We start from the raw sequence: 23,486 nt of genomic DNA on the forward strand, positions 1-23,486 counted from the left end.
GCCGTTGTCCTCGTGGCGGGGGCAAGCCCGGCTCTAATCCCTCTCCTCACCCACCCCCGTTTTGAGACTTATTTGGAATTTCACTTTTCCTGTTTCTGCCTTTTTTTTGGCCTCCCACCCCAAGGTGGCCCTCTGCGCCAAGGGCAGCAACCGGGGGGCCCCCGCCCAGCCGTGGCTTAGAGCAGTGCTCCTGCCGTACTGGATCGGGTTCACTGCGGCCAAGCCCCATCCTCGTCCCCGAGGGTGTCCCCTTGCACACCTGGGGCTGTGCAAGCCCCTGCCTGGGGATCTCGTCACTTTTGGGGTCTTGCTGAGACCCCCTGGGTGGATAAGCAAAAATTAGCATTTGTACCCCACACTTTAAGAAAAAACTAAACAAACAGAAAAACGTGTGCCTGTAGCAAAACTGGTTTCACCATTCCTCTTTTTGGTCTTCTCTGGGGTGCTGCACACAGCTGGCTCTTTGACAACCTCCTCCCTGCACTATCCCAGCCCTTCCTGGTGCATCTCCCTTTGGTCAGCAGAATCCTTCAGACCTGAAGCTTGCCAGAACTAAAGGAAAAGAAAAAAAGGTGAAGTGCATTTCTGAATGGAACAGGAAATTTTTTAGCACTCAAAGCCCTGTGAAAGGAATTAATAACCCAGGACTATGGCTTGTTCTGCTCGAGGAATTTACTTCCCTAACCATGTGTTTCTATAGTTACTAGACATAAAAAATGACCAGTGTTATATACAGAAAAATTTATGCAGAGATGCTCAAAAACTGGAGGAGTGGGGAGGGCACAGTGGGGCATTTACATAATGATTGAGACAGCTCAGTGTGGTTTTGTATGTCTGAAAGATTTATGCTGCTTGTGTTTAGGATAATGTGACAACTGTACAACTGAGCAGGGACCATGGCTGGCTCAGGCCATAGTGTTTTAATTGCTCTCCTCTCAACAACTGTTTTATTTGGCATTTTAGGCATGGAGGTAGAATGCCCGGAAATACAGTTATCTGAGAGCTGGAGATGGGCTGCTGGGGGTCTGTCCCTCAAACAGACTCATTTCTTGGCCGTGTGGTGCTGCGGCTAAGAGACACAGCAGTTGTGTCGTGGGGGGGACAAGATGTATGACTCAGCAGAGCTGCTGAACCCCACTGCGGGAGGTATTGGATCACCTCTTGTCCCTGTGCTGCCACCACAACAGATTTGTGCCTACCTTGTACAACTTCCTTCAACTTTGTGGCCTGTTTTCCAAAGGATCTGACCTGTATGGGGTATACTGGTGTCTAGATGGGGAGCACATTGCTGTTAGGCAGCCCTGGAGTAACATGATCCCACAGCTGGAAACCAAAGCTAGAAAAAAACACACATGTGGCTTTGGCCAATGCTGTAGGAGCAGCCAGTGGGGGAGGACTTTGCACAATGCAGTGTCAGGACAGGTTGTTTGTCTTCAGAGACGTGCTGCAGCCACAAGGTTAATGAATAGAGCAGATGTAATTTTATGGCTGGGATGTCACACAGGAGGGTTGATAGCGCAGTCTTGGGGTGCCTTGTGTGTGGAGAATAAGTGCCTTGGAGCCAGGATGAGTAAGCAGCATCTCTCCCCTCTCTCCTCCAGGCTGACTAGCTTTGGCAGGGGATTCTACCCTCTCCATTCCCCCTCAACCTGTGGCATGGCAGAGGTTTGGGGCCTGAAGAAGCTGCTACAAAGTGCCTGGTGCCCAGAGGGCTGCCACTAAAGAAGCATCACATGTGGCTTGTCATTAGTGATTGTGTTCTGCAGTGATAATAGCCCATCTGAGCTAGAAGAGATAATAGCAATAAACATATGTCCCTAATTCCAATTGTAGCTGCTGAAAATTGGTTGTTGCATCTTGCTGAGGGATAGAAATGCAACTGAGCCTTGATTGAAAAATTCAGGGGAAGCTGCCTTATCGTACTCCTTTGCCAGATTAAAAAAACCTCTCACATAAAAATAGACAAAATGAATGAAGAATTTATAAACATCTATATTTTGTGTTAGGAAATGTGATAAAATTAGGAAAACAGCTGAAGACACTGATTTATACAACTATTTCAGGCAATGAGAGGTTTACATATCACATTTTAACAAGATAAAAGGTCTCCCACAAAGTACATAGATGACAGACAACTCATCTGAATTTGACAAAACACAGCATCAAGTACATATGTAATGTGATGAACATTGCCAGGTCATTCCCCAGTTAGGTAACATACAACCTCTTGAATAAGGCAATTCAGATATAACTCTTAATTCAAATCACAACATACCCAGGCAGCATGCAGGGAGAAGTCATTTATTTTGTACATTGGAATGATACAACTTGCAACATGTTTCCATTTTATGTAGTTAGAGCAACAGGATATAAACCATTCAAATAAGATAGATATATATATATATATATATACACACACACACACACATATATATATATATATATATATAAAGTCAACAGTTGTCTTTACTGGAATAAAGATTATTTTTGGTAAAAATAAAACTATTTTAATTTACTAATTAACAAAATGCACAGTGATCAGAAACCCAATTCTTCTCACAACTGTCTTCCCTGGCTCACTTGCATTTCCCTGCAATGCAGCAGCTGTGTAACCCCAGATTCAGAGACCTTATTGCACAGAGGAACAAAAATTCCCTGGCCCATGGTTCCCACAGCTACAGACTGTGCCATGTGCTTTACCACGCTGACACCCGCACCTGGGGGCTGGCAGTGCTCCTGTCACACCCCGTGGCTTAGAAACTGCATGTCATGTCTCAGTTTCTGGGTGCCTGCCTGATAAAGCACTGGCACACGTGCCTGACCTTTGGTGAGTCAGAAGTTGAATGCATGCGGAAACCCATTCACTGGAACAGGGCCCACGTTTCTTTATTACCAATTAATTCCTCCAGGCCTTTATGACCAAAAAAATTTAAGAAACTGCAAATGTGCTTAGAAGCAAAAAAAAATGAGCCAAAAATATCTCTGATATGGTGGAGCCTAACGGATGTGGCTGAGGATGTATTTCTACTGCAACAGTCTTGGGAATCACCGAAGATAATGAAGGTTTTTCCTAGCATTGGAAAGTGTTTTCAAGAGGAAGAAATGAGTAAGGGAAATAAGATTCTTACATCTTAAAAGAAATCTTGTAATTTCTGAACAGACTGATCTGGGCAGCTTCTCACTAGTAAAGGGCCGTACATCCCCCTTTTTAACACATATCTGCAAGGATGGATCCCCTTGCTAAGGTATTATGTCCCACAGTTGCCGGATCTCCCCCACCCCTGTCCCCATGTGGGGAAGGGGACAGATCCAGGTGTCAGCGGGATTATATCTGCTGCTAGTGTTGGGTATGGCTTTGGAGGGGTCCAGACCTCATCAGGCTGAAGCACTGCAAAGCCCTGAGCAAGGTTCACCCATGTGCCACAGGGCTGGTTAAGAACTAATAAAGGTATCATGCTCATGAAGAAGAGGCAGAAGTTACCCCCGAGGGTGTCCAAATGCCCTGAGCCTGCAAATGGACAGTTGAGAGATTTCACTCCTTCAGGTAAGCTACACAGCTGCAAAGGCAGCTGCAGCTGAGGCCTTCCTGATAGAGAACGGTCCTGGGCTTTGAAACCCATCTGTCCATGAGAGAAACCTGATTTTCAGAGTAATTGTTACTGGATCCCATTTATCACCTTTATAAAGTTGTCTCGTGCCTCCTTACTGCTTTATTTACTGCTCTGGTAAAAAAAAAAAAAAAAAAAAAAAAAACTTTGCCCTTACAAGATACAAAAAAGCAAATCTTCAAAAGATAGTGGGAAGAAAGGTGCTTTCACAATGACATTCAGAGCAAAAAAGAGAGAAACAACATTTTACAGATCATTAAAGAGCTATCTTTGGCAGAATATTTCAAATAAATTATTTTTTCAAATATTTTCTGCAGTTGTCTATTTATTTGAATAGTTCACTTTCAGCTATAGGGTTACTGGTTCACTATTCTCTATTAATATGAAAACACCACAAATATAAAAATATATGAGCTCAGCACAATTTTTAGGCTACCACAACTGTCTCCAATGATTTCAAAAGTTGTAGATTGATACCACAGAAAATATGAAACAGGTTTTCTAACAGGTCAGGTGTCAGGTTAGAAGGTCACAGCTCATCACTGTCATAAAACACGCTGGGGAGGGCAACATGGAAATGAGCCGGAGGAGCTGGATGCTCAGAGACAGTCTCTGCCGCCGCTGGACATCCCCCATGGGGAATCGTCTCTCTCTGACCATAAGGCTTAGAGATGTCGTGCTGGGTGGTGGTCGAAGGGTTTCCACCCTGGACAGGAGAGGAGGGAAATGGGTGCACGACACTGGACTTGCTGTGCTGAGAGTTTCTACAAACAAGGGTGTACCTGGTCCTGTGCTTTACTCAGGAGGGAGATCAAGGGCAGCCGTTTTCATTTGCAGTTGTCTTCTTTCAGTTTTGCATGGGGAAAAGCATCCAGGGAGCCGCAGGCTTTGCCCTTGCACTGTGGCCAGATCCTGCCCCGGGCTTTGACCAGGACCCCAGCAGGCTGGTGACTCTGCCAGGGACCCCAAGCCTGAGCCATGGTGGCCCCAGGAGGGAGCTTGTCTGGTTGCAATTTCCCTCTCCAGCACATGCCACCAAGTCCACCGAACATTTAGATTTAACTATTTTGCTTTGTTTATACAGCATGTACAGAATATACAGCATAGGATAATTATTTCCCAGTAGACTACAAGTGTCTCCCAAGATGACCTCTTTTATCAACAAATATATATAAATCGACAGTAATAAAAGAGTTATACCAACAAATATTATGGCTTTTCAAATAGTGTAGCTGCATTTTGCCATTAAACTTAGGAACCATGAGAGAGAGAGAGAGATTGGGAGGCTTCAGCTGCTGTGCCCAGGGGTGACCCTCAGCTGTAACCCACCATTGCAGGGGCTTCACTTTGCTGAGGCAGTGCTGACTTATGGTGCTAGGTGTGGTGCAGGTGGCCATGGGAAGGTGGGGTTGAATTTATGCCCCATGCTCTGGTTTCTGTCTCCAGGCAAGCCAGTTCTGCAAATTTTCCTTTCAGCCCTGTTTTGGAAAAATTTGGCTCTGCCCAGCTGGGGTCTCCCTGCCTGGTGGGGACCGGGTGGTGTGTCAGGCCGTCAGGTATCTCTCTCTCTCTCTCTCTCTCTCTTCTAGAAGGAGTTTGTCTGCCTTAGAGTGCCCTACAGCTCTGAGGGGGAGGATGCACAGGGTGATGGGTGACACAGGACGTGGGGGGTGACCATGACGGGTGGCTGAGCTGACCAGTGCTTTGGACTGGTTAGGAAAGGTGGTGGCCGCCTCCTCCCTGCCTGTCCTCCCTGTGCTGCTCCTGGGACAATGGGGAGCTCCCCTTGTGCTGCTGAGTGAGGGCACAGTGGCTGCTGTCAGAGAAGAGCAGGAAAGCTGACCCATCATTTTTGGAGCATATCATTGATGTGCTCCAACACACCAAAACCACCAGAGGACAACCTTGCCTTGGCAGTGCTGAGGTTGGTTACCTGCCAGTGAGGCATGTTACCTGTGCCCCAGAACAACAGGCCTACTGCATCCAGCCACTAGCTGTTCCCCTCCCTTTTTGGGACCACTTTGAACTCTTTCTCTCCTGTGTCCTGCCATTATAGGGGGTCCTGGCTGCCTCACACATGCAGAGCATCCAACATCCCTGGGACAGGCTGCACAGGCAGCTGCCACCTCCCTGCCTGCGTGTCCCTCCACTCCCAAGTGGGGCAGTGGAAGCAGCTGCTGATTTGAATTAGATCACTGTCGAGACAGATGTGTTTCTGTGTCCCATCCAAGCTCATAGCAACAGCCTGTTTTCTACTCTAGAAAGAGGAGCAGTTGCTTTCCCTGTGTTTCAAGTGTGTGGAAACAGCTTTTGAGGACCAGAGTGGTCACTCAAGCATTGAGACAACTGGACCACTTAATTACCATGGAAAATTATTAACAGATCTAAATTACTCCTGCATCATTTTTTGACTAAATCTCATCTCATTTCCCACTCCTTCAGAGTATCACAGCCACTCCCTGCAGGCCTCTCTGGCTGAAATCAGGGCTGATTGTCACATGAACAAACATAGACAGCCTAGGCCTCTCCTTTGGCTCTGCCTGCCATGGCAGTGATGTGGAGAGCAAAGTCCTGTGGGGAACCTATCGCCTTTGAGACATGTGAGCTTTCCTGCTGACAGCTTTGCTCCCTGGCACTCTGACTGCTTCTCACTGGGACTAACCCATGGGCTTGTTTGTTGGGGTGGAGGAGAGATAGTGTGGGGTGTTCTCCATAGCCTTCCTTGCTCGTTTAATGGTGACATTCACACCTGGTGAACACCAGGTGTACCAGAGACCTCTCTCTATATTCTAGGGACAGTGGTAGGTATAAAGATGTCCATCACTGCTGAGTAGTCTTCAGGAAGTCATAGTTTTGATTTTACAACCTCATGCCGTATCTCTTTGGCACAGAGATCTGGGATACAGAGGGCTGCATTGTACTCAACTCAGCATTTTGCGGCTTTTACCAGCATGTATGTGTTTCTTTCAGCAGGAGCTAGGAAACTTGTGACAATTCACCAACTTCTCCCCTCCATCCACAAATAAAATTGTTCTGCTGGATTGCTGAACAATGTCCTCAACAGGTAGTCTTGAAAACTCCATTATTTGCAGAGCTGTGCCTCCTAATGCTTAAAGCATTACAGAAAAAAGAAGTTGAACAAGTGTTGTTGCTAGTTAAGTTTCGTCAGGGAAAAAATAAATAGCATTTTCTTTCTTGCTAACGTAGCAACTATACTGTAAAAGGTATTACTGCAATCTTTTACTCTCTAGAGTTCCTAGAAGTGGTACATGTCTCCTGCATGACTTGCTGCGTGAGCACATTTTCTCAAGAGCTTGGAAGATGAAGAAAGCAACATGGGGCAAAAATTGAAGACACAATAGGCATCAGTTTGTTTTCATATGTATAGGGGGAGTTCAGCCAAGGGGCATCTCATCACAGCTCTTACTGAAAGGCAAGACCAGGGAAATGCACAGGACTATAGCTTAAAGCAAGGGAGCCATCTCAGCATTACATTGAGTAAGAAGAAATCTGTGCACCTCCCTACATCATTGGGAGTCACAAAGCCAGTAGTTTGCAAAAACTTTCATTAATGCTCCCAAACAAGCCTGATAGCAAGCTGGGACATATTTGCACCACCAGGATCCAATCTATCCTGTGCTAGTGCAGCAATTTTACAGTACTCAGCAACTCTCCACATTTCTAAATATCTCTGCAAAGAAGCTCACCTGCCAGAAACTCACTTTTCTGTAAGTGAGGAGCCTGCCAGGGGCTGTGGGCTGGGTCAGAGTGGCACACACTCCTGGTGATGACAGCGCCATGGACTGCCATGCCAATTTTCATCAAGAGAACAGATCAAGGCTGTACTCCACACCGTCATCTGTGAGGAACTCCTCTGAGTTAGAATAAAAAGGAGGAGAAATAAATCCAACCTCAACGAAGAGGTCAGGAGGTGCAGGGAGAGAACCTTGTGGCAGTCCTCCATGTCCTGCATAGCTTTAGCCCTAAGTGTGGATAAGCATCCCAAGCCACTGCAACTTGCTTTACTTAAACTCTACTCATTTTAAGCGGGGGCAGGAAAGTTTTTTAGGCAGGTAGGTAAGTTTTAGAATATTTAGAGCCCCAAGGACAGGCTCCATTTTGAAAAAAAGGAGTTGAAGTGGACTTTGCTCTGGAAGTGTAGAGGCTGAGCTGGGGTGGGGGGTGGAGATGGAGCGTCTGTGGGATTTGATAACAAGTCAAAATTCAGCAGAAATGTTTAGTCTTCCAAAAACTCATGAGTGAAGGACAGCAGCACAATAAAAACAGTGCCTGTGGGTAGTGGCTGTAACAGGATCTGGGTGATGATCAGGAAGGGCTCAGCATGCTGAAGTTTGTCTCTCCTGTGTGGAAACTTGTATGGTTCTTTGCTTGCAGGGGTTCAAGTCTAAGCCATCTTTTGGAGTGGTTAATCTTTGCCCTGAGATACAGACAGCAAACTTGAACTAACAAGCACTGGTGTTCAGTCCAGTGAGAGAGGAGACTTGTTCCACATGGGAAGCTCCCCATTGTGGGGCAGGAGAGACAGAGAAGGCTCCTCTGCAGGGAGCCTGAAGGAAGAGGGCATGCAAAATTGGATCTGCAAGTGGGACCAGCACAGAGCAAGCCCCAAGTTGGATTATCACTATGTGCCATTTTGGGGCCTCAAGATGGCTCAAGGTGGATGCTGGAGGACCACTAAGTCAGGTAGGGTATGCTCCTGGTGCATTGCTAATGCTCCTTCCCACCACTACCTGGAACTGCACACTTGGGGGTAGGTTGTGAGTGCTGGGAGGGGTGGAGAGCTGTCACAGTGCAGTACAACAGAACAAGGGCTGTTTTGAATAGATAAAAATACTGACTTGGGGTTGATGCCCATAGACAGCCAAAAACCTAGAGGCTGTGCTATAGCTGTGCAGAAGTCAAGATGCTTGTCCATAGCCATGGCAGCTGGGGCAAGGGAACATGCTGTGCCAGTGCCTAAAATAGGTTTTCCAGATCTTTGTGGGCCCCCAAGGCACTTCTCCCTTCCCTGTGTCCCCTGATGCTTGTCATCCCACCAGTAGCACCCAGCTCCACCACCCAGCAACACTCTAGAGCACCCACTTAGGGAACTGTGTGCACCCCAGTTCCCTCTTTCATACTTCTAGAGAGGGGACCCCCAAGCTGGTGTTCACTGTGAGGGTGGGAAGGAGCCAAGGGAGGATGCAGGACCTGCAGGACAGAGTGATGAGCCACCATGAGGGCACTGGGTGCTCAGAGGCAGGGCTGGCCATTCTTGAGATGCTTCTGAGAGACAGCAAGACTCTTCAGAGACCCCTTGGATGCTCTCAGGGATGTGCTGTAGACAGCAAATCCTGCTAGTAACAGCAATCTTCCGGCTATCTTTGATGACAACAGCTCCTGCATGTCCATGTGGGCCCCTTTCATTTACATCGTACCTTCCCCCTGCATGAGGGGTGTGGCTGGCTGGCAAGAGGTTCTCGGCAGCTCTAGTTCAAAAAGGAGAAAGGCTCAAGTCCTTCAAAGGTGAGGAATCTCACTTTATTTATTGTCCCTTGGTGCTTTTTGCAAGAATACAGATCCTTCTGGATGCTCTCCTGGGCAAGTCATTTTTTTACAAGATAAACAGGCTTTTCTGCAGCTGTGCTGGGCATGTGTATGTGTGTGTGTGGTTGGTCACTGCATGCTCAGAGAGGCCAGAGAGGTTCCTGATGCTCTGCAAATATGCTTCCCCAGATGGTCCTGGGTGTCAAAGCCTACAGAAAAATAATGCAGGAGTTTCTCCTGGAATAATACCCTCAGACATTAAGTTTTTCCTCTTTTTCTCTCTGTCATGTTCTGGCTATGCCCAGCTCTGCCCCTTCGGGAATGCAGCTGAGCCTCCTCCTTAGGTACGTATATGGCCCCCAATACCATTGCACTTGATTCCTACCCAAGCATTTAAAAATAGCTGTTACAATAACACACAGGCTCTGGTTCTTTGTTCCCTGCCTGTAGCAGAAATAACACGGAGAGTTAACAGACTGCATCCAGACTTGTGACCAGAAAAGGCTCAAAGCCTACCTTTTTTCTTTTGTCCTTTAAGAAGTGATAAAAGAGGGGAGAAAGATGCACAAATGACTCTTGCAGTCTCTCCAGAGCCACCACAGACTACCTGGAAATGGGTGGCACATGGGCAGGTGCATTATTTGGAGAGGACAGATTCCCATCTCTGGAGTGAGCGGTTCCCTGGTGCAGGCGGGTGGTAGCAGTTTGGGTGGGCTCAGTCCTGAGATGCTGCAGGTTTGCTACTCCTGCTGGCACCAAGGACATGCAGAGTCTTTGGCTCTTTTGCACCTTTTTCTGTGTGTTCAACTTGTGGCTGGAATTTGCCTCCACTCCTGTTGGCCCCTGAAGAGCTGGGGATATGGTTTTGCTAAAATGCTTAGGGCTGTCACTGCTCCATGTGCTCCTTCCATTTGTCCCCAAGCACTTTGCAGTGGCCTGTTGTGTTATTTGGATGGCTGTCTCTGAATGTCCTTTGCACTGTGCTGCATCCTTTTCCATGGAAAGGTTTGCCTTTGGCTTTAGTGAAGTGATGAGAATGAGTAAGAGCAGCCGGGGCAGGTGGATGAACGGAGGCTGAATTTCTGGCAACCTCTCTGAGCCTGGGGTTTTATCAGAGATGCTCACTGCTTTTCCCTTGCGAATGAGGGTGGGAAGGCTGGCAGGGATAAGGAGGAGATGGGAGAGCACTGGCATCAGACAGGGGATCTGGAGACCCCCATGGGGCAGGAAGGCATGAGGGCAAGACATGCCTGTGCCCAGGGGCTGAGCTCCCTCCTGCTGCTCCTGGCAGCATGCCGCCAGGTGTGAGTGTCTCACAGAGGAGGGCAGTTTGCTTTTGTATTTGGAGGGTTTGATTTAAAGATGAGTTTGGTGCAGAAGACCAGGCATTATGCCCTTGTAAATGGAGGCAGGTGGCTGGGGCTCTGTGGAGCAGTCATTCCCCTCCTTGGCATGGCAAGGCAACAGCCAGGTAAAAACGTCACTCACATCTGTGCCTCCTGGGCAAACAGACATCACGCTCTGCATAAGCTTGTTAAAGATGCTAAAAAGCACATGACTGGCAGAGAATAATTGCATAAACAAGGCTGGTGTTTACTATGTGATTTAGGCCTTGTCCTAAGCAAGCAGTGCTTCATCATTCCCTTTGGAAAGCTCTGTAAGCAGAACAGTTATTTACAGCCTATTTAAACTGAGCTGCTACACAAGTCCCATTCGACTTGTTAATGACTTCAGTGACTGCAATTCATTCTGAAGCAGCAAATGATGAGGATAAAATACCAACATCACCTTTTGGTAGATGTAATTATTGGGTCCGGAGATCTGCTTTGCTTTCATAATTCACTGCCTGGGAAAAGCACACGGACATGACTGACTGTGTTTGCCTGTGGCTTGAAGAGCATTGAAGACGGATCCATGCTCACCTGGAGGATGCTCAGCACCTCAGGCATGAGTGGGGCTGGCTGCATGGATGGCAAAAAGCAGCATAGGGTGTGGGGAAGGGGTAGGTTTGCGTGAGAGCAGCCCAGAGATCATGTTCAATCCTCTGGCTGCTGCAGTGCATTAGTTACCTGCTCTGCCACACATCCCCTCACATGAGCAGATGGGAATTTTACTGCCTCTGGGCCTCTACAGACGTGGTCATACTGCCACAAAATCAGTTGCATCCTACCCTCTCCCCTTTTGCTCATTTCTAGCGTGGAGCTTGAAAGTCAGACACTGCAGTTGGTGCCAGTCTGACCAGCTGTGCGGCCCCATCCTGACCCTGAGCAGCAGATGGGCAAGAACGTGAGCAGGAGCACGGGCAGGACCCCAGGAGCGTAGTCAGGACCCCAGGAGCACGGGCAAGATCCCAGGACCACTCATGGGGAGGAGCAGGGAGAGCCCTATCAGACAAAGGCAACCTTTACTGGGGCCCTATCTCCAGAGCTGGTGTTGGGAGTTCAGCTGTTAGAGCGGGACTTTGGAAGCATCATGGGGAAGATTTATTTGGGGACAGCTCAACAGATGCTGGATGAAACACGGGGAAGTGCAACATCGCTGGGCATGTAGAGACTTCTCCCCTTCTCAGCCCTGGCTGAACTCTGTCAAGCCCGGTGGGTCAGAAATAGCCCATGGCACCTGGACTGGGGCACGGGCAGGCAGCTGCCCAGAGCAGCCCAAGCTCCCACTTTGCTTGGCAACCTCATGGGGTGTCTCAGATCTGCTTTTGCACCCCTGGGCCCTTCCATTGTACTGAATCTCTTGCATTCCGACTTAACATTATTTAGTGGCTTAACCCAACACAAGTCACCATGAGGCTAGAAGAACAGGAGCACTTCTACATAACTCGTAGATACAAGTAGAAAGAACTGCTAAGTACACAGCTTTCTCCAAGTCTAGGGCAAGCCAGCACTGATGGGGGACCCATCATAGGAAGAGCTCCTGGCCCCAGAAGGGTTGCACTGCCAGCTTTGTCCCTGGGCAGTTTCCTGTAACCCCCTGAGAGCTGGGCCAGCATACTGAGCCTGAAGCACAATGGAGATGGAGCAGGAGGAAAGCAGTGAGATGGGGCAAGGGTGGGCATTCAGAGACACTGTTGCCCCCTGTCAGTGGCAGAAACACAGCAAAAGCAAACCACTAAGTAAAGAAGAGATGGGTACAACGTGAGGAGAGACAACAGGAGGGGAGGGAAGGGTTTTCCATAGAGAATATGGCGGAGCACTACTGGATCCATCAGGAAACATTACAAACTTTATTTGTCTGTGCATTGTGTACCATTGTGTACCATCATCACAGTTAGTGGACTCACTGCTTATAGTGGTGGGCAATACACATAAAGAAATATCAATGAAGCCAAACAGATGAAAATGAAATAATTGTACATAAAGGTAACCATAAACATGAACAACCTGTGCCTGTGTTTGATTCTTCCCCCAAAACAATGAGAAACAAAAAGAAAACCCCCAAACCCCACTAAAAGGGAAAAGAAGGCTTGAGAAGAAAAAGTAACCCCACAGCTTCATATTCCTAGATAAAAATCTTACAACAGGTTAATCAAATTTTCCACAGATTGTTCAAAATAAGTACAAATACCCCCAACCAATCAGTCATGGTACAAGTGTCAGATGTGGTTTTCAGCTGGGTGGGAAGAGCTCACCAGTGGCTGTGCAGGCTGGGCATTTGCATGGCTGGGACTCCAGGAAGCCTGGTGAAGGGTGTAGGGTAAGAAGATGTCTCTCAACATCAGTGCACAATGTCATTCCTGTGCTGCACTCAGGGAAGCTCTACACCCACACTCTCCTGGGCTCGGCTCTCTATTTCAGCCCACGCTGCTGGAGTCAGGGGGTGATGCTGAGTTACACCTCCCTATCTCATCCTTCCCATCGATTCAGATTTGAACAGTGCAAAATGTGGCCTTTTTCCTTGAAGCACCCTTCCTGGTTACCCTCAGTGGCATAAGAGATCTGTTACAGCCCTTCAGCCTTTATGCTGAATTATTCTGCCTCCAAATGGCTGTAGGGAAGGACCAGCTTTGGGGACTGATCCTGATGGCTTAATGCTTAGAAACAGGGGCTGTCACTAGACCTTTGGGGACACAGGGAATAGCAGGAGGCCAAAGGGTTTTGAGGCAGCCACTGGCTATAAAGGCAGAGGCAGACGAGGTGCTGAGAGCCAGCCCATGCTTGTCCTCCTTGGGTTTGGATGCTGCTCTTCCCACTCAGGCTTCCTGGGACCTTGTGTAAAGCCTCTAGTGGGCAGTGGAGGCCTTCAGTATGTCCTGGACTGGCCACTGTCAGGGGGGGATTCCGACCATGCAGGGGGATGGAGCCTGCAGTCTCTGGGGTGTGGGCTTTCCTCCCCTGAAAACCTACATCTGCATGGCTGTTATTGCTTCTTGTGGACCCACGTGCAGAGCAATAAATAGGAACAGTTTTCCCTCCTTTTACACCCACTAAGAGGAAACAAACAAATGAACAAAAACCTATGGCAAAACTAAACTAACTAAAATAAATAAAACCTGGTGAAAAGAAAACACTTGTATCTGCAATGCTCAATCCACATGGCTGGAAGGACTACCGCTATAGGATGCTATATACAGATAGGGTTCATTTCATTCATGCAAATGTTACAAGTACCACGGCAGCATGCCCGAGGAGGCAGATGAGGCAGGAGGAAAGCCCTCGCTGCTCCATGCAGCCTCGGCTTAGGACACTGGACACGAGGTTGCGGTGGCGCATCCCTGAAGCATGGAGGGGGGAAAGGCAAGGGGCATGTTGGGGGGTAAATGCTAGTTGTACACACACCAAAACAAAAAACTCTAAAACAACCTCAAATCAATGACAAAAACGGTTTGTGTTCTATCCTTAGAAAGCTCCCAATTACCCCTTGTCTTCAGTCTGGTCTCTTGCTTCTCTCCAACAGGGGGGCCAGAGGGGATGTTCCCAAGTGGCAAAGGCAGGCAGATGGTGGTTGGAGATCAGGACCCTTGCTTTCCTCTCCTTCCCTCACCCACTGCTCTGTTTCTCACCAGCTACTCTGGCCTTCCCTGTACCAATACGCCCCAGCTGCCTTCGCATCCATCCTCCTGGGGGGCCAGCAGGCAGGAGAGAGCGATGGAAAAGGCTTGGTGGCTATCAGCTGCTCTTGTTGGTAGAGTTGCAGAGAGGGCCCTGCCGCTGGGCTCCTGCCTGGGACTGCTGCCCTGGAAGGGGCCCTGCTGGATTTGGGGTCCTGCCTAGTTCAAATGATGCTCCAAAGCTGCTTTCCGTCAGCAGGTGTGTGAACATAGCAAATCTCTTTTATTCTTTCTCTGTTCATTATATACGGCATTATATCTATATCTATACCTATATATCACTCTATATAGATACATATAGATATATATATATATTTACTATCTCTGATTGTCCCTTTAGAAGCCCTTTATGTGGCAGTAGGCTTCCAGAGATGAGAAGAATATGTACAAGAGCCAGAGGAGGATAAAAAGTGAGGATGTGAGCAGCTTGGAAGTCCGTGGCCCACCCAGCTCACCTCCAATCTCGGGTCTCCGCCGGTAGAGCAGCACGCCCACACTGATAAAAGCAAAAATGGTGAAGAGGGTGACAGAGAAGGCCAGGGTGCCAGGCGAGACTTGGAAAGCTTGTCCGTGTGCTGCATGGTAGATGGCTGCAATTGACCAGGCCACCCCGATGCCCAGGAAAACGTTCACGGCATTGCTCCCGGTGACATTCCCGATGGAGGCATCCGCATACTGGTCCTGTGTCGCTGCTACTTTGCTGGCAAATGTGTCTGCAAAGGGAAAGCAGAGAATCCCTCAGGAAAGGGCCAGGTAAGGAAGGACAGCAGAAGGCAGTGTGGGGACAAATGTCAATGACATCACTTGGGTAATGAAGATAGTGGATAAAGGGACAGGGTACAGCCCCATCTATGGGCACTCTCAAGGAAGGCCACAGCTAGCCAGAGGCAGAGTGACAATCAGGGTCTAAAAATGCCCAGGAGGGAAATCTCAGTGTCCAGAAAAAAGGTGTTTCCCCCAGTATGGCCCCAGATGCCCGACGGTTCTTCAAGCAAAAGACAACACTTCCCAGTGCTACACTGTGTTGGCCCCTTCTCCCACATCCACTAATTTGTTGACTTGCAAAAGAACTGAAAAGCTTGGAAAAGTTTTGTGGGAGCCACAATGCTTTGTATCTATTCTTCAGGTCCTCCAAAGTTTTGTATTTGTGTTTCTGTGTTTGCTTTAATGATGTCTCTCTAAGACCTTTTGTCTCACTGAAGTCCAGTGTCTGGTGCAGACCCTGACACTCTGGTAAATGAGTGGTCATCTTTCACCCCTTGGGTAGAAAAAAACCATGCAGGTGGGTGTATGCTTGTCCAGGTGCTCCACCAGCTTTAATACTGGTGGTGAAAGAGCTCTGATAAAACTTGGCTGGCCTTTTTCATGGCAGATTTTGTATCAAGTAGACCAGCACACCACTGCTCTGCACTGTAGGGAAGTGCTGATTTTACATTGAAATCCACTCTGGATCTACAGGGGTGGTAGGCAGGAGAGGGGATTAGCATCTGGGTTTTGTCTAGGTGAACACTCTCAGCTAACTATGAGAAGATGAATCCTTAACACATCTGCAACCCCAGATCACCTTGGGTACAGGCAGCAGAGTGTGGCTCAGAAAAAGAAAATAGTGAGGTCAGATTTCATGTTTTTTTAATTTCGTAGAGTTTCCTTTAACACTCCTTCCCAGTGGGGCTCTAAGCTGAGATAGTGAATACCCAGCACAAAGACCCAATTTCATGTAACAGGGAGGGTTGGGCACAACAAGGGCCATTTTCAGCAAAAAAATCAAAAGCTGCTTTATTTTTTTAAAAAGGTCCCATGCATATGCATCTGACTGCTGAGGGAAGGGAAAGGCATTTCCCTTTGTTCTCAGCCTTGATCATGGTGCAGTAATAGGGTTGATGCCCCTGTGGCTCTCCATCTGCCACTGTGGAAGGAGAGATGGGGCAATAGCCAGAGTGTGGAAACAACCATGTGGCACTTCTGCAAGCTTGAGTGGTGCTTTTAGTGCAGGGAAGGTCCCCGTTGGTCTTGATTTCACTCTATGTTCATCTGATGACTGCCCACCTTCTGGAAAGCAGGTGTGGAGGAGCCCAGCTAGCACCCAGATAACACAACATGGTCTGCTAGTTCAAGTAAGAGTAGCCAAATGTATCCTAAAAAGAATTTCTTAAACAACACCTTTTCTCAACAAAAGTAGGAGGGAAGATTTTCACTGTCAAGGGTGTGAGACAGCCCTGCCAACCTCACATCTAAAAACTCTAGTGCCAGAGGTCTAAAAAATGCTCCTTCTTCTGTTCCTTGCCCAAATCGGTTATTCCTTTTGGTTCTGCTGCTTTTCTTTGGGGCTCTGATAGCATTAGGACAATTTCAAGATCTTCAAGCACCTGAGTGCTGATCACTGGAAGTCTGAGGGAAAGTGTGACTGATGTGAAGGGTAGTTGTGTTGGGTTGTCCAGGAACCAGGCTCTGTCTGGCCAGCACAGCCCATGGAAGAAGGTGAGTGAAAGGCACAGGCCCTCTCACATAAGCCGACAGGCGACTTCCCAGAGCAACCATGTCACTGCAACCATCCTCTCCAGTGCACTGGCTCATCCCTAAGAGAGGCCCTTTGCTGAGCCAGCAGAAAAGGAGGCTGGGTTGCAGCAAGTCAATGTGCAGGAGAACAAAGTGGAACATAGGTATGAAAACTCCTGTTTTTTTTTTCTCTCCCTGGTCAGTCCTCAGTCTCTGCTGTCTTCTGAGGCTGGGTGACCACTTGATTAGAGACACATCTCCAAATATTTGTGGGGTCAGGAACTTCTAGGGGCTTCACATATCACATTTTGAGCAGCTCCCTCAGCTCAGCAACCTCACATTGATCTATCTGAACCAGGTATCATACAAAGGTGTCTGTCTTGGGCAGTGTGCCCTGAATATGGACTAGCACCTAACTCACCTGGGAGGCAAGATTAAAGGAGCAGACGCTCAGAAAGCAAGCCCAGGATTGTCAAAACAGGCAGCATATTAATCAAAGACCAATTTCCTACTTTGAGAGTGGGTGCCATGGAGGCTGTCCACAGAACTAGATACTTCAGTCTTTGCAAAACAAAGGTCCTTGAAACCGTTTCCGGGGAACTGGATCCACATCCTGGTTCAATCCTCCCGGCTCATCTGAGACTGAAAAGCAACTTCCACATACACCTCAAATCTGTCCTTGGGGGTCCTGCAGAGCACAGCCAAGTAGCTCACTGTGGTCAGATTTCCCAGCCCAAACACAAATCTAGACTGGGCAGAGATGGACATTTACAACAAACCATGCTGATGCTTTCTATGACTCAGACCCTGCTCAGGAGCACTTTCATCAGAAGATGTGGAAAATGACCTGTCGGGGAAAGCATCTGGTCTGCTGACAACCTGATTGAAGAAGAGTTTGACCCTGACAAGATTCTGGTGTACCCTTGAGATAAGGAAGCTATGCTTAAAACAAGTAACTTCCAAGGAGCTGCTGTCTACATAGCAGGATGAAACAAGCAGGGAGGAAACTGATAAAGGTTATGCAATGAGAATGTTAACAACTTTTTAACCAATTATATTGTAGGTTCTTACCTGGCACCGATGTTCCCAGTGCAACAAACACGACCGCGGTGACAGAGTCCTTCAAGCCAATGGTGCAGCCGAAGTGGGATGCCAGGTCGCCGATGAATGCTGTCAGGAGGCCGATCATAAGGATGGAGACGACGAAGCAAGCCCAGCCATTCCAGTAATCTGTTGGAGGCACGAAGGCAAAAAGGACCTTCCAGAAGACGGTCAGAAAGTGCATCACGTAATCGAAGCAGGAAGGCAGCTTCTCCTCCCCACATTCATCGTCATCGTCATCTTCTCCTGGAGAAAACCACCAGTGCCTGATTAGACTCGCCCATACTGGGGGAGGTTGGGCAAAGCTCCTCTGCATTCTGCAGCCCCCCAAATGCTGTCTCTCATGATTTTTGCTCTAGAAGGACTTGACTTCTAAATATCTTATTTTCTGGGCAATCATCAGAGGGGCTTGACAGCCTTTCCTGTCCCCTTCCCATGCCATAGAGAGACCCTGCAAAGGCATTGGTCTTGAAAACCAACACACACTTCAGAAAATGCAGAGCCTCATGCCAGCACCTCTGCCTGAGTTTGACCATCAGATGCTTTCTATGACAGCCCCTGCTCAGGAGCACTTTCATCAGAAGATGTGGAAAATGACCTGTCGGGGAAAGCATCTGGTCTGCTGACAACCTGATTGAAGAAGAGTTTGACCCTGACAAGATTCTGGTGTACCCTTGAGATAAGGAAGCTATGCTTAAAACAAGTAACTTCCAAGGAGCTGCTGTCTACATAGCAGGACGAAGCAAGCAGGGAGGAAACTGATAAAGGTTATGCAATGAGAATGTTAACAACTTTTTTACCAATTATATTGTAACACTCTGGCACCTGAAATATATAAAAATGCATGCTTTTAGTAAGAAAAAAACCTAGCCACTTGTTCACCCATGTGAGCGTATGTGTGTCGCTTTGTCCATCTCTACAATGACAATGACTGGCCTCACACTAGCTGGAGCTGATCAGGGCAGGTGAACTCTACCAAGAGTAATATGAGCCTCATGGAGACTCCCCTAAGGAAGCCCTTTTTGAGCTACTTTTCACAAGTGCCTGCAATTGCTTCCAGCTCTCTGGAAAGATGGCTGGTTTTGGTGGCTGCCGAGCTGCTAGCTCTGTCACTTCAGTTTATCTTCAAACCAGATATGAAGAATACCTGCCCTAAAACCTGTCCATCACTTCTTGTTGTCCTTCCCTGTTGCATTTCCCTTCATGTGCCTCCCTACGAGCTCTGGCTGTCCATTCCTTTCAGTCTGGTCTGACCCAGGTCAGTGGGCACCCCTTGCACAAGCAAACGCTTTCATGTTTGCACCCCTTCCAGGTAGCTGTCAAGCACTCCAGGTTATGAGCCAGCTACAGGGCATCATTTGTCGCAGCAAAAATGCATTTCCTTCCCTTTATTTTCTGTCCCTGATCCAGGTCAGGGCTTCACTTCTCACCAATCTGTTGTTAATGCCTTGCAGAGGTCACTCTCCCACTGTGGGCCTGCCAGCAGTCCTGGCCCTATCTCTGCTCTCCAGGCACACTGTGTGGGTTGGACCCTGGCTCTCCTGGTGCTGTGCTGAGTGCTTGGTCCCACACAGCGCCCTGCTGCTCACAGTTGTGACCCCTGTAGCACCTGCAGTACCTGGGTCTCCAGCACAGAGGAAGAGTTGGGGATGTGAGTCCTCATGCCCATACTGCTTTATGTCCCAGGGGCTCTCAGAGCCTATGTGTCAGCTGCTGCATGTCCCCAAAGGCTCCTGGGGACTTATGCACCCAGACATGCCCCCTGGACATGAAGGCTGGCTTGTGCCCAGAAGCTCTCCTATAGGTCATGGGGAAAGAGCTCAGTAGATGCTGGACTGTCTTGGCCCTCTTCCCCAGTTCCTCAGCCCTTTCCCCCTGCACTGGCCCAGCACATCTTCATCTTGTTGGTCTCAGCAGGACCACGGGGATCTAGGCAGGTGTCTCAGTTTCTCCCTTCCCTGTTCCAGGCTTTGGCACCCCACCTGTCTCTCCAAAGCCAATTGACATCCAGCCTCCAGGGAGTCCTAACTGTAGGGGGCTGACCCTGCCAGTGAGCCCCTTGGGGCTGGTGATCTCTTGCCTGACTCCAGCAGCGCTGGCAAGGCATTTTGCAGGCCCACTGGCCAGCCTGTCCTCTGGGTGGGCTGTGTGATGAACATGGAACTCGCCCAGCCTGGCACAGCACACAACGCTAAAGTCATGGCACAGCCAAAAACTCCTCCTGCTCATGCTGAACTACCCCCAGGCGTGAAGGGGAGGTGATGCTTTTCCAGTGAAATCAGTGGGAGCCTTCCTGCTGCCCTCAAGGGACAAGAATGGATTTCTAAATTATGGACATCGGTGATTCCAAGGCTGTTTGTGAGTTGTGTTAAAGACATTCAAGTTGGTGATTTGTCACTGTCTGTGATGAATTTTTTTCCCTCCAAGGATATGGACCACTAGATCTCCCTGTGTGGCTTTTGGCAGAAGCTCCTCACCAAGGGGAGGACGCAATGTGCAGTCCATCCCTGTCAGATGGCATGAGTGAGTCTGGCACTCCTTCCCTGGAGGAAACCTCAGGATGGCAGATAAAAGGGACCAAGTCCCAGAGTAGTCAAGAGCACCCAGTGAAACCTGACTCTGTGTGCTGCTCTACCACAGTGGGCAAGGGAACAAGGTCCCTGTGTTTAAGGGGATGATGGCTATGTGTCTGGGAAAAGTTGTTTCTCCTGGCAGCCACAGTACTAATCAGGCTGGCATAAGCTTTTGAATGAGACTGTGCTGTTTTTATCTGCCCCACTGCTGGCCAGTTTGAACGCTCCTCCTTTCACACCTTCCTCCACAATACGGATGTTTGACTAACAAAATGTATAAAACCTCCCACAGAAAGAATATAAAATGGTTTTGCTGTACGCTGTGTACCTATACGTGGGTATCAATTAACCCCATGTTCAAATGGTGGCTCTATGCCATGACAACAGAATTACTGGGGGAAGCTGCTGGTGAGCTGCTTGCTCTGTTGCTGCTCATAACAACAATTGCTTTCTGCCTCATCACAAAGGTGAAAAGCCAACTGGGGGATCAAGACATGGCATCCTTCTTGGGAAAGTGGCAGCCAAACCCTGTGCACTGAAGTTTTACCTCTTGGCTATTTCCCCTTGTGGTCCTGCAGAGAGCACATGCAGCACACATAAGCAAGAAAGGGAAAATTCCCAGGGATCACCCAGACTGTGATTATCCTCAAGAGTTCTGGTAACCTGTAAGGGGAGTCAACCTGCTCTTGGTTTGGCCAAGAGTACATGTCAACCTTGCACTCTGCTGGGATTCCTGGGGCTCTCAGCAGAGATGCAGCTGCAGGGGAGAGGGTAGTGATGGAGCCAGTGAGAGCAAGGCAGGAGGAAACCTCTAATGCAGATATCTGTCTGTACACAGGGGATATGGCATCCCACATGAGGGCTTGAGTGAAGTTGGATTCAGTGGGGCTACCAAGATGATTGGAACCTGGAGGATGTTGCCTGTGAGGAGAGGTGGAAGGAGCTGACTTGGTGAATCAGGAGGAGGGGAGGTTGGAGGGGACCAAGCAAAAGCCTATAGTGACTTGGAGGTCATGTACAGAAAGGATGGAGTGAAACTCCCCTCTGCACTGACAAGCAATGCAACAAGGGGAAATGGCCACAAACTGCAACTTGGATGGTTACATTAGGAGGAACGTCTTCTCCAAAAGGGTGGTGCAGCCCCAGGACACATACTCTGGCTGATGGACATAATCTTTGGAGGTTTTCAATATTCAGCTAAATAAAGCCATGATCAACCAGGGGAGAGTCCTACTTCGCACCCTGCTGGAGTGCAACTTTGCACACATTGTTTGGCTTCAAAGCACCTTTGTAGATCAAGACCAACACATAAGATACAAGTAGTGGGAAAGTTGATGTTTCTACAATAACTTGATGGAAAATTATGTGTTGCTTGGCTTTAAACTCACTATGGCAGAAACAGTAGCTAATCAGTGGCAAGGTGTTATTATTTTGGCAGATATAAATACCCTACTCCTATGCATTACTGTGAAGACAAGGAACAATTTTTCAGCCTGGGAAGTCTATTCTGGCCTAGTTTTTTTTTTTGTTTGATGCACAAAGGCTGGTACTACAAGGATACACTGTGCTATGCTCACACTATAATATTGCAGCAGGTATTTTAATCCTCTCCCAAGCTGCATGGCAGCAGGTCTGTCATGGATCTAAATCTTGATGGAGGCGATAAAACAGACTGAAAAATGAACATGAGTGCCACTGTCACAACACTCATCCAGATCTGTTCATCATTTTGTTAAGCAACAATAATGTCTCTCTTTTGAAGAGTTGGCCAGATCCTGTGAAGGTGCCTTGAAACACAGAGTGAGGTTGGATGGTAACCCAGGGGTGCACTCAGGAACAGGCTCACAAACCCCAGGATGTTTTTGCTGTGCAAGAAACTTTATGGGCTGTTGGGTACACACTGAAGGTAGTTATGAGTGAGGCCCCAGCTTAGCCTTGTGGACAGTATGGGATGACATAGCACGGTGTGGCGCAGACTTGCTTGCACCTGCACTGCCCTTCCAGAGACTTGGCCTACCACTCCATTGCTCCACTCCCTGACAACATTGCTGCCAGTTGCTCACTGGGTGGGAAACGGTGTTTTAATGTTTCTTTTCCCAGAACGTGTTTTAATGTTTCTTTTCTCAGATGGGATGTTACATTTTGAAGTGGGAATGTGTGCCTTTCACCTGCTCCCCATGATGGGCTGCAGGAAAAAACTCAAACTCAAACTCTAGTGTTTGAAGCATTTTAACTTGCTTGGCACAAAGCTTGAGGAGCTAAATCCTGGCAAAAAAAAAGTAGGTCCAGAGCTCAGAGACAAACTACTGTTCCCCAACTGCAAGGGACAGATCACGTTCACCGAAATATGACAGGTTTATTAAATGTTTGTTAATCATCCTGTTAGCACTAATGGGGGCTGCATATTCGAGACACGGTGGTAAAGGGGCTTTCACATGTGTTGCAGAGATGGGATCCAAGTACCAGTAATTACCTTTGCTTTAATATTGGATGCAATTAAATCATTGATTCTGGCAGAGATTAGTTTAGCCATATTAGATACAAAACTTGCAGCAAGGATTGTCTTGCGTGGTATGTTCATGCTGTATCTGAAATAATGGGAGGCTCTTGGCTGGAGGCTCTAAGAATAACTATGCTACAAGAGGAAAGATCACAATTTGAAGAGATAGCTGCTGCACAATGTCCTGTCCTCATTTTCAGAGGTGGATGGTAAATAGTACAGCCATCACTTTTAATTACTTTGTGCTGGGCAGAGGTTACTCTGTACAGCAGAGCTCGAGGTAGGAAGTGTGTATTTCCCCATGCATTTCAATGCACAATTAGTTAGATAAGCTCAGATTGCCTTCCCCAGTGATTTGATTTAAGCTGGTTGACTTTGCCCTAATTGTGTGCACACATGCAGTCCAGGCTGGGCTGTGAGGTTGTAACATCCAGCTGGTGAGTTACAGTGTCTCCAGCTGTTAAAAACACATCTGGAGGAGACCCGCTTTCTTTCACCTTCCACATATGTGGGAATGCTAATGTATCTAGTAAACACATACTAGTAAACACAGCACTGGCACCTGTGAGAACAGTACTACACAGGGTATTTCTGAGGAAAAAGCA

General features: G+C 48.0%; 2 protein-coding genes across 6 annotated transcripts in view; both read right to left on the minus strand.

Moving 5' to 3' along the window:
* GINS1 (GINS complex subunit 1) overlaps positions 1-229 on the minus strand; it is a 4,602-nt gene extending 4,373 nt beyond the window's left edge. The window contains exon 1 of the mRNA XM_026844699.1: positions 55-229. Within this exon, the coding sequence (XP_026700500.1) occupies positions 55-229 (175 nt within the window). The remainder of the gene's footprint in view (positions 1-54) is intronic.
* Positions 230-2,437: 2,208 nt separating this feature from the next.
* Positions 2,438-23,486, minus strand: part of SLC8A1 (solute carrier family 8 member A1) — a 138,007-nt gene continuing 116,958 nt past the window's right edge. For 3 of the 5 annotated variants that reach the window (XR_003397955.1, XR_003397954.1, XR_003397953.1), the window contains 3 exons: positions 17,779-18,054; positions 11,078-14,924; positions 2,438-6,148 (listed from right to left, as the gene is read on the minus strand). Coding sequence is in view for 2 of the 5 variants with exons in the window: in XM_026844276.1 (XP_026700077.1) it covers positions 14,548-14,924; positions 17,779-18,054 (653 nt within the window). In the remaining 3 variants the exon portion in view is untranslated. Of the gene's footprint in view, positions 6,149-6,606; positions 14,925-17,778; positions 18,055-23,486 lie in introns of those variants that run through there. The other 2 variants (XM_026844277.1, XM_026844276.1) reach the window with 2 other exon arrangements.

The sequence above is a fragment of the Athene cunicularia genome, assembly GCF_003259725.1.
Source record: "Athene cunicularia isolate RWA chromosome 3 unlocalized genomic scaffold, athCun1 chr3_part1, whole genome shotgun sequence".
NCBI lineage: Eukaryota > Metazoa > Chordata > Aves > Strigiformes > Strigidae > Athene > Athene cunicularia.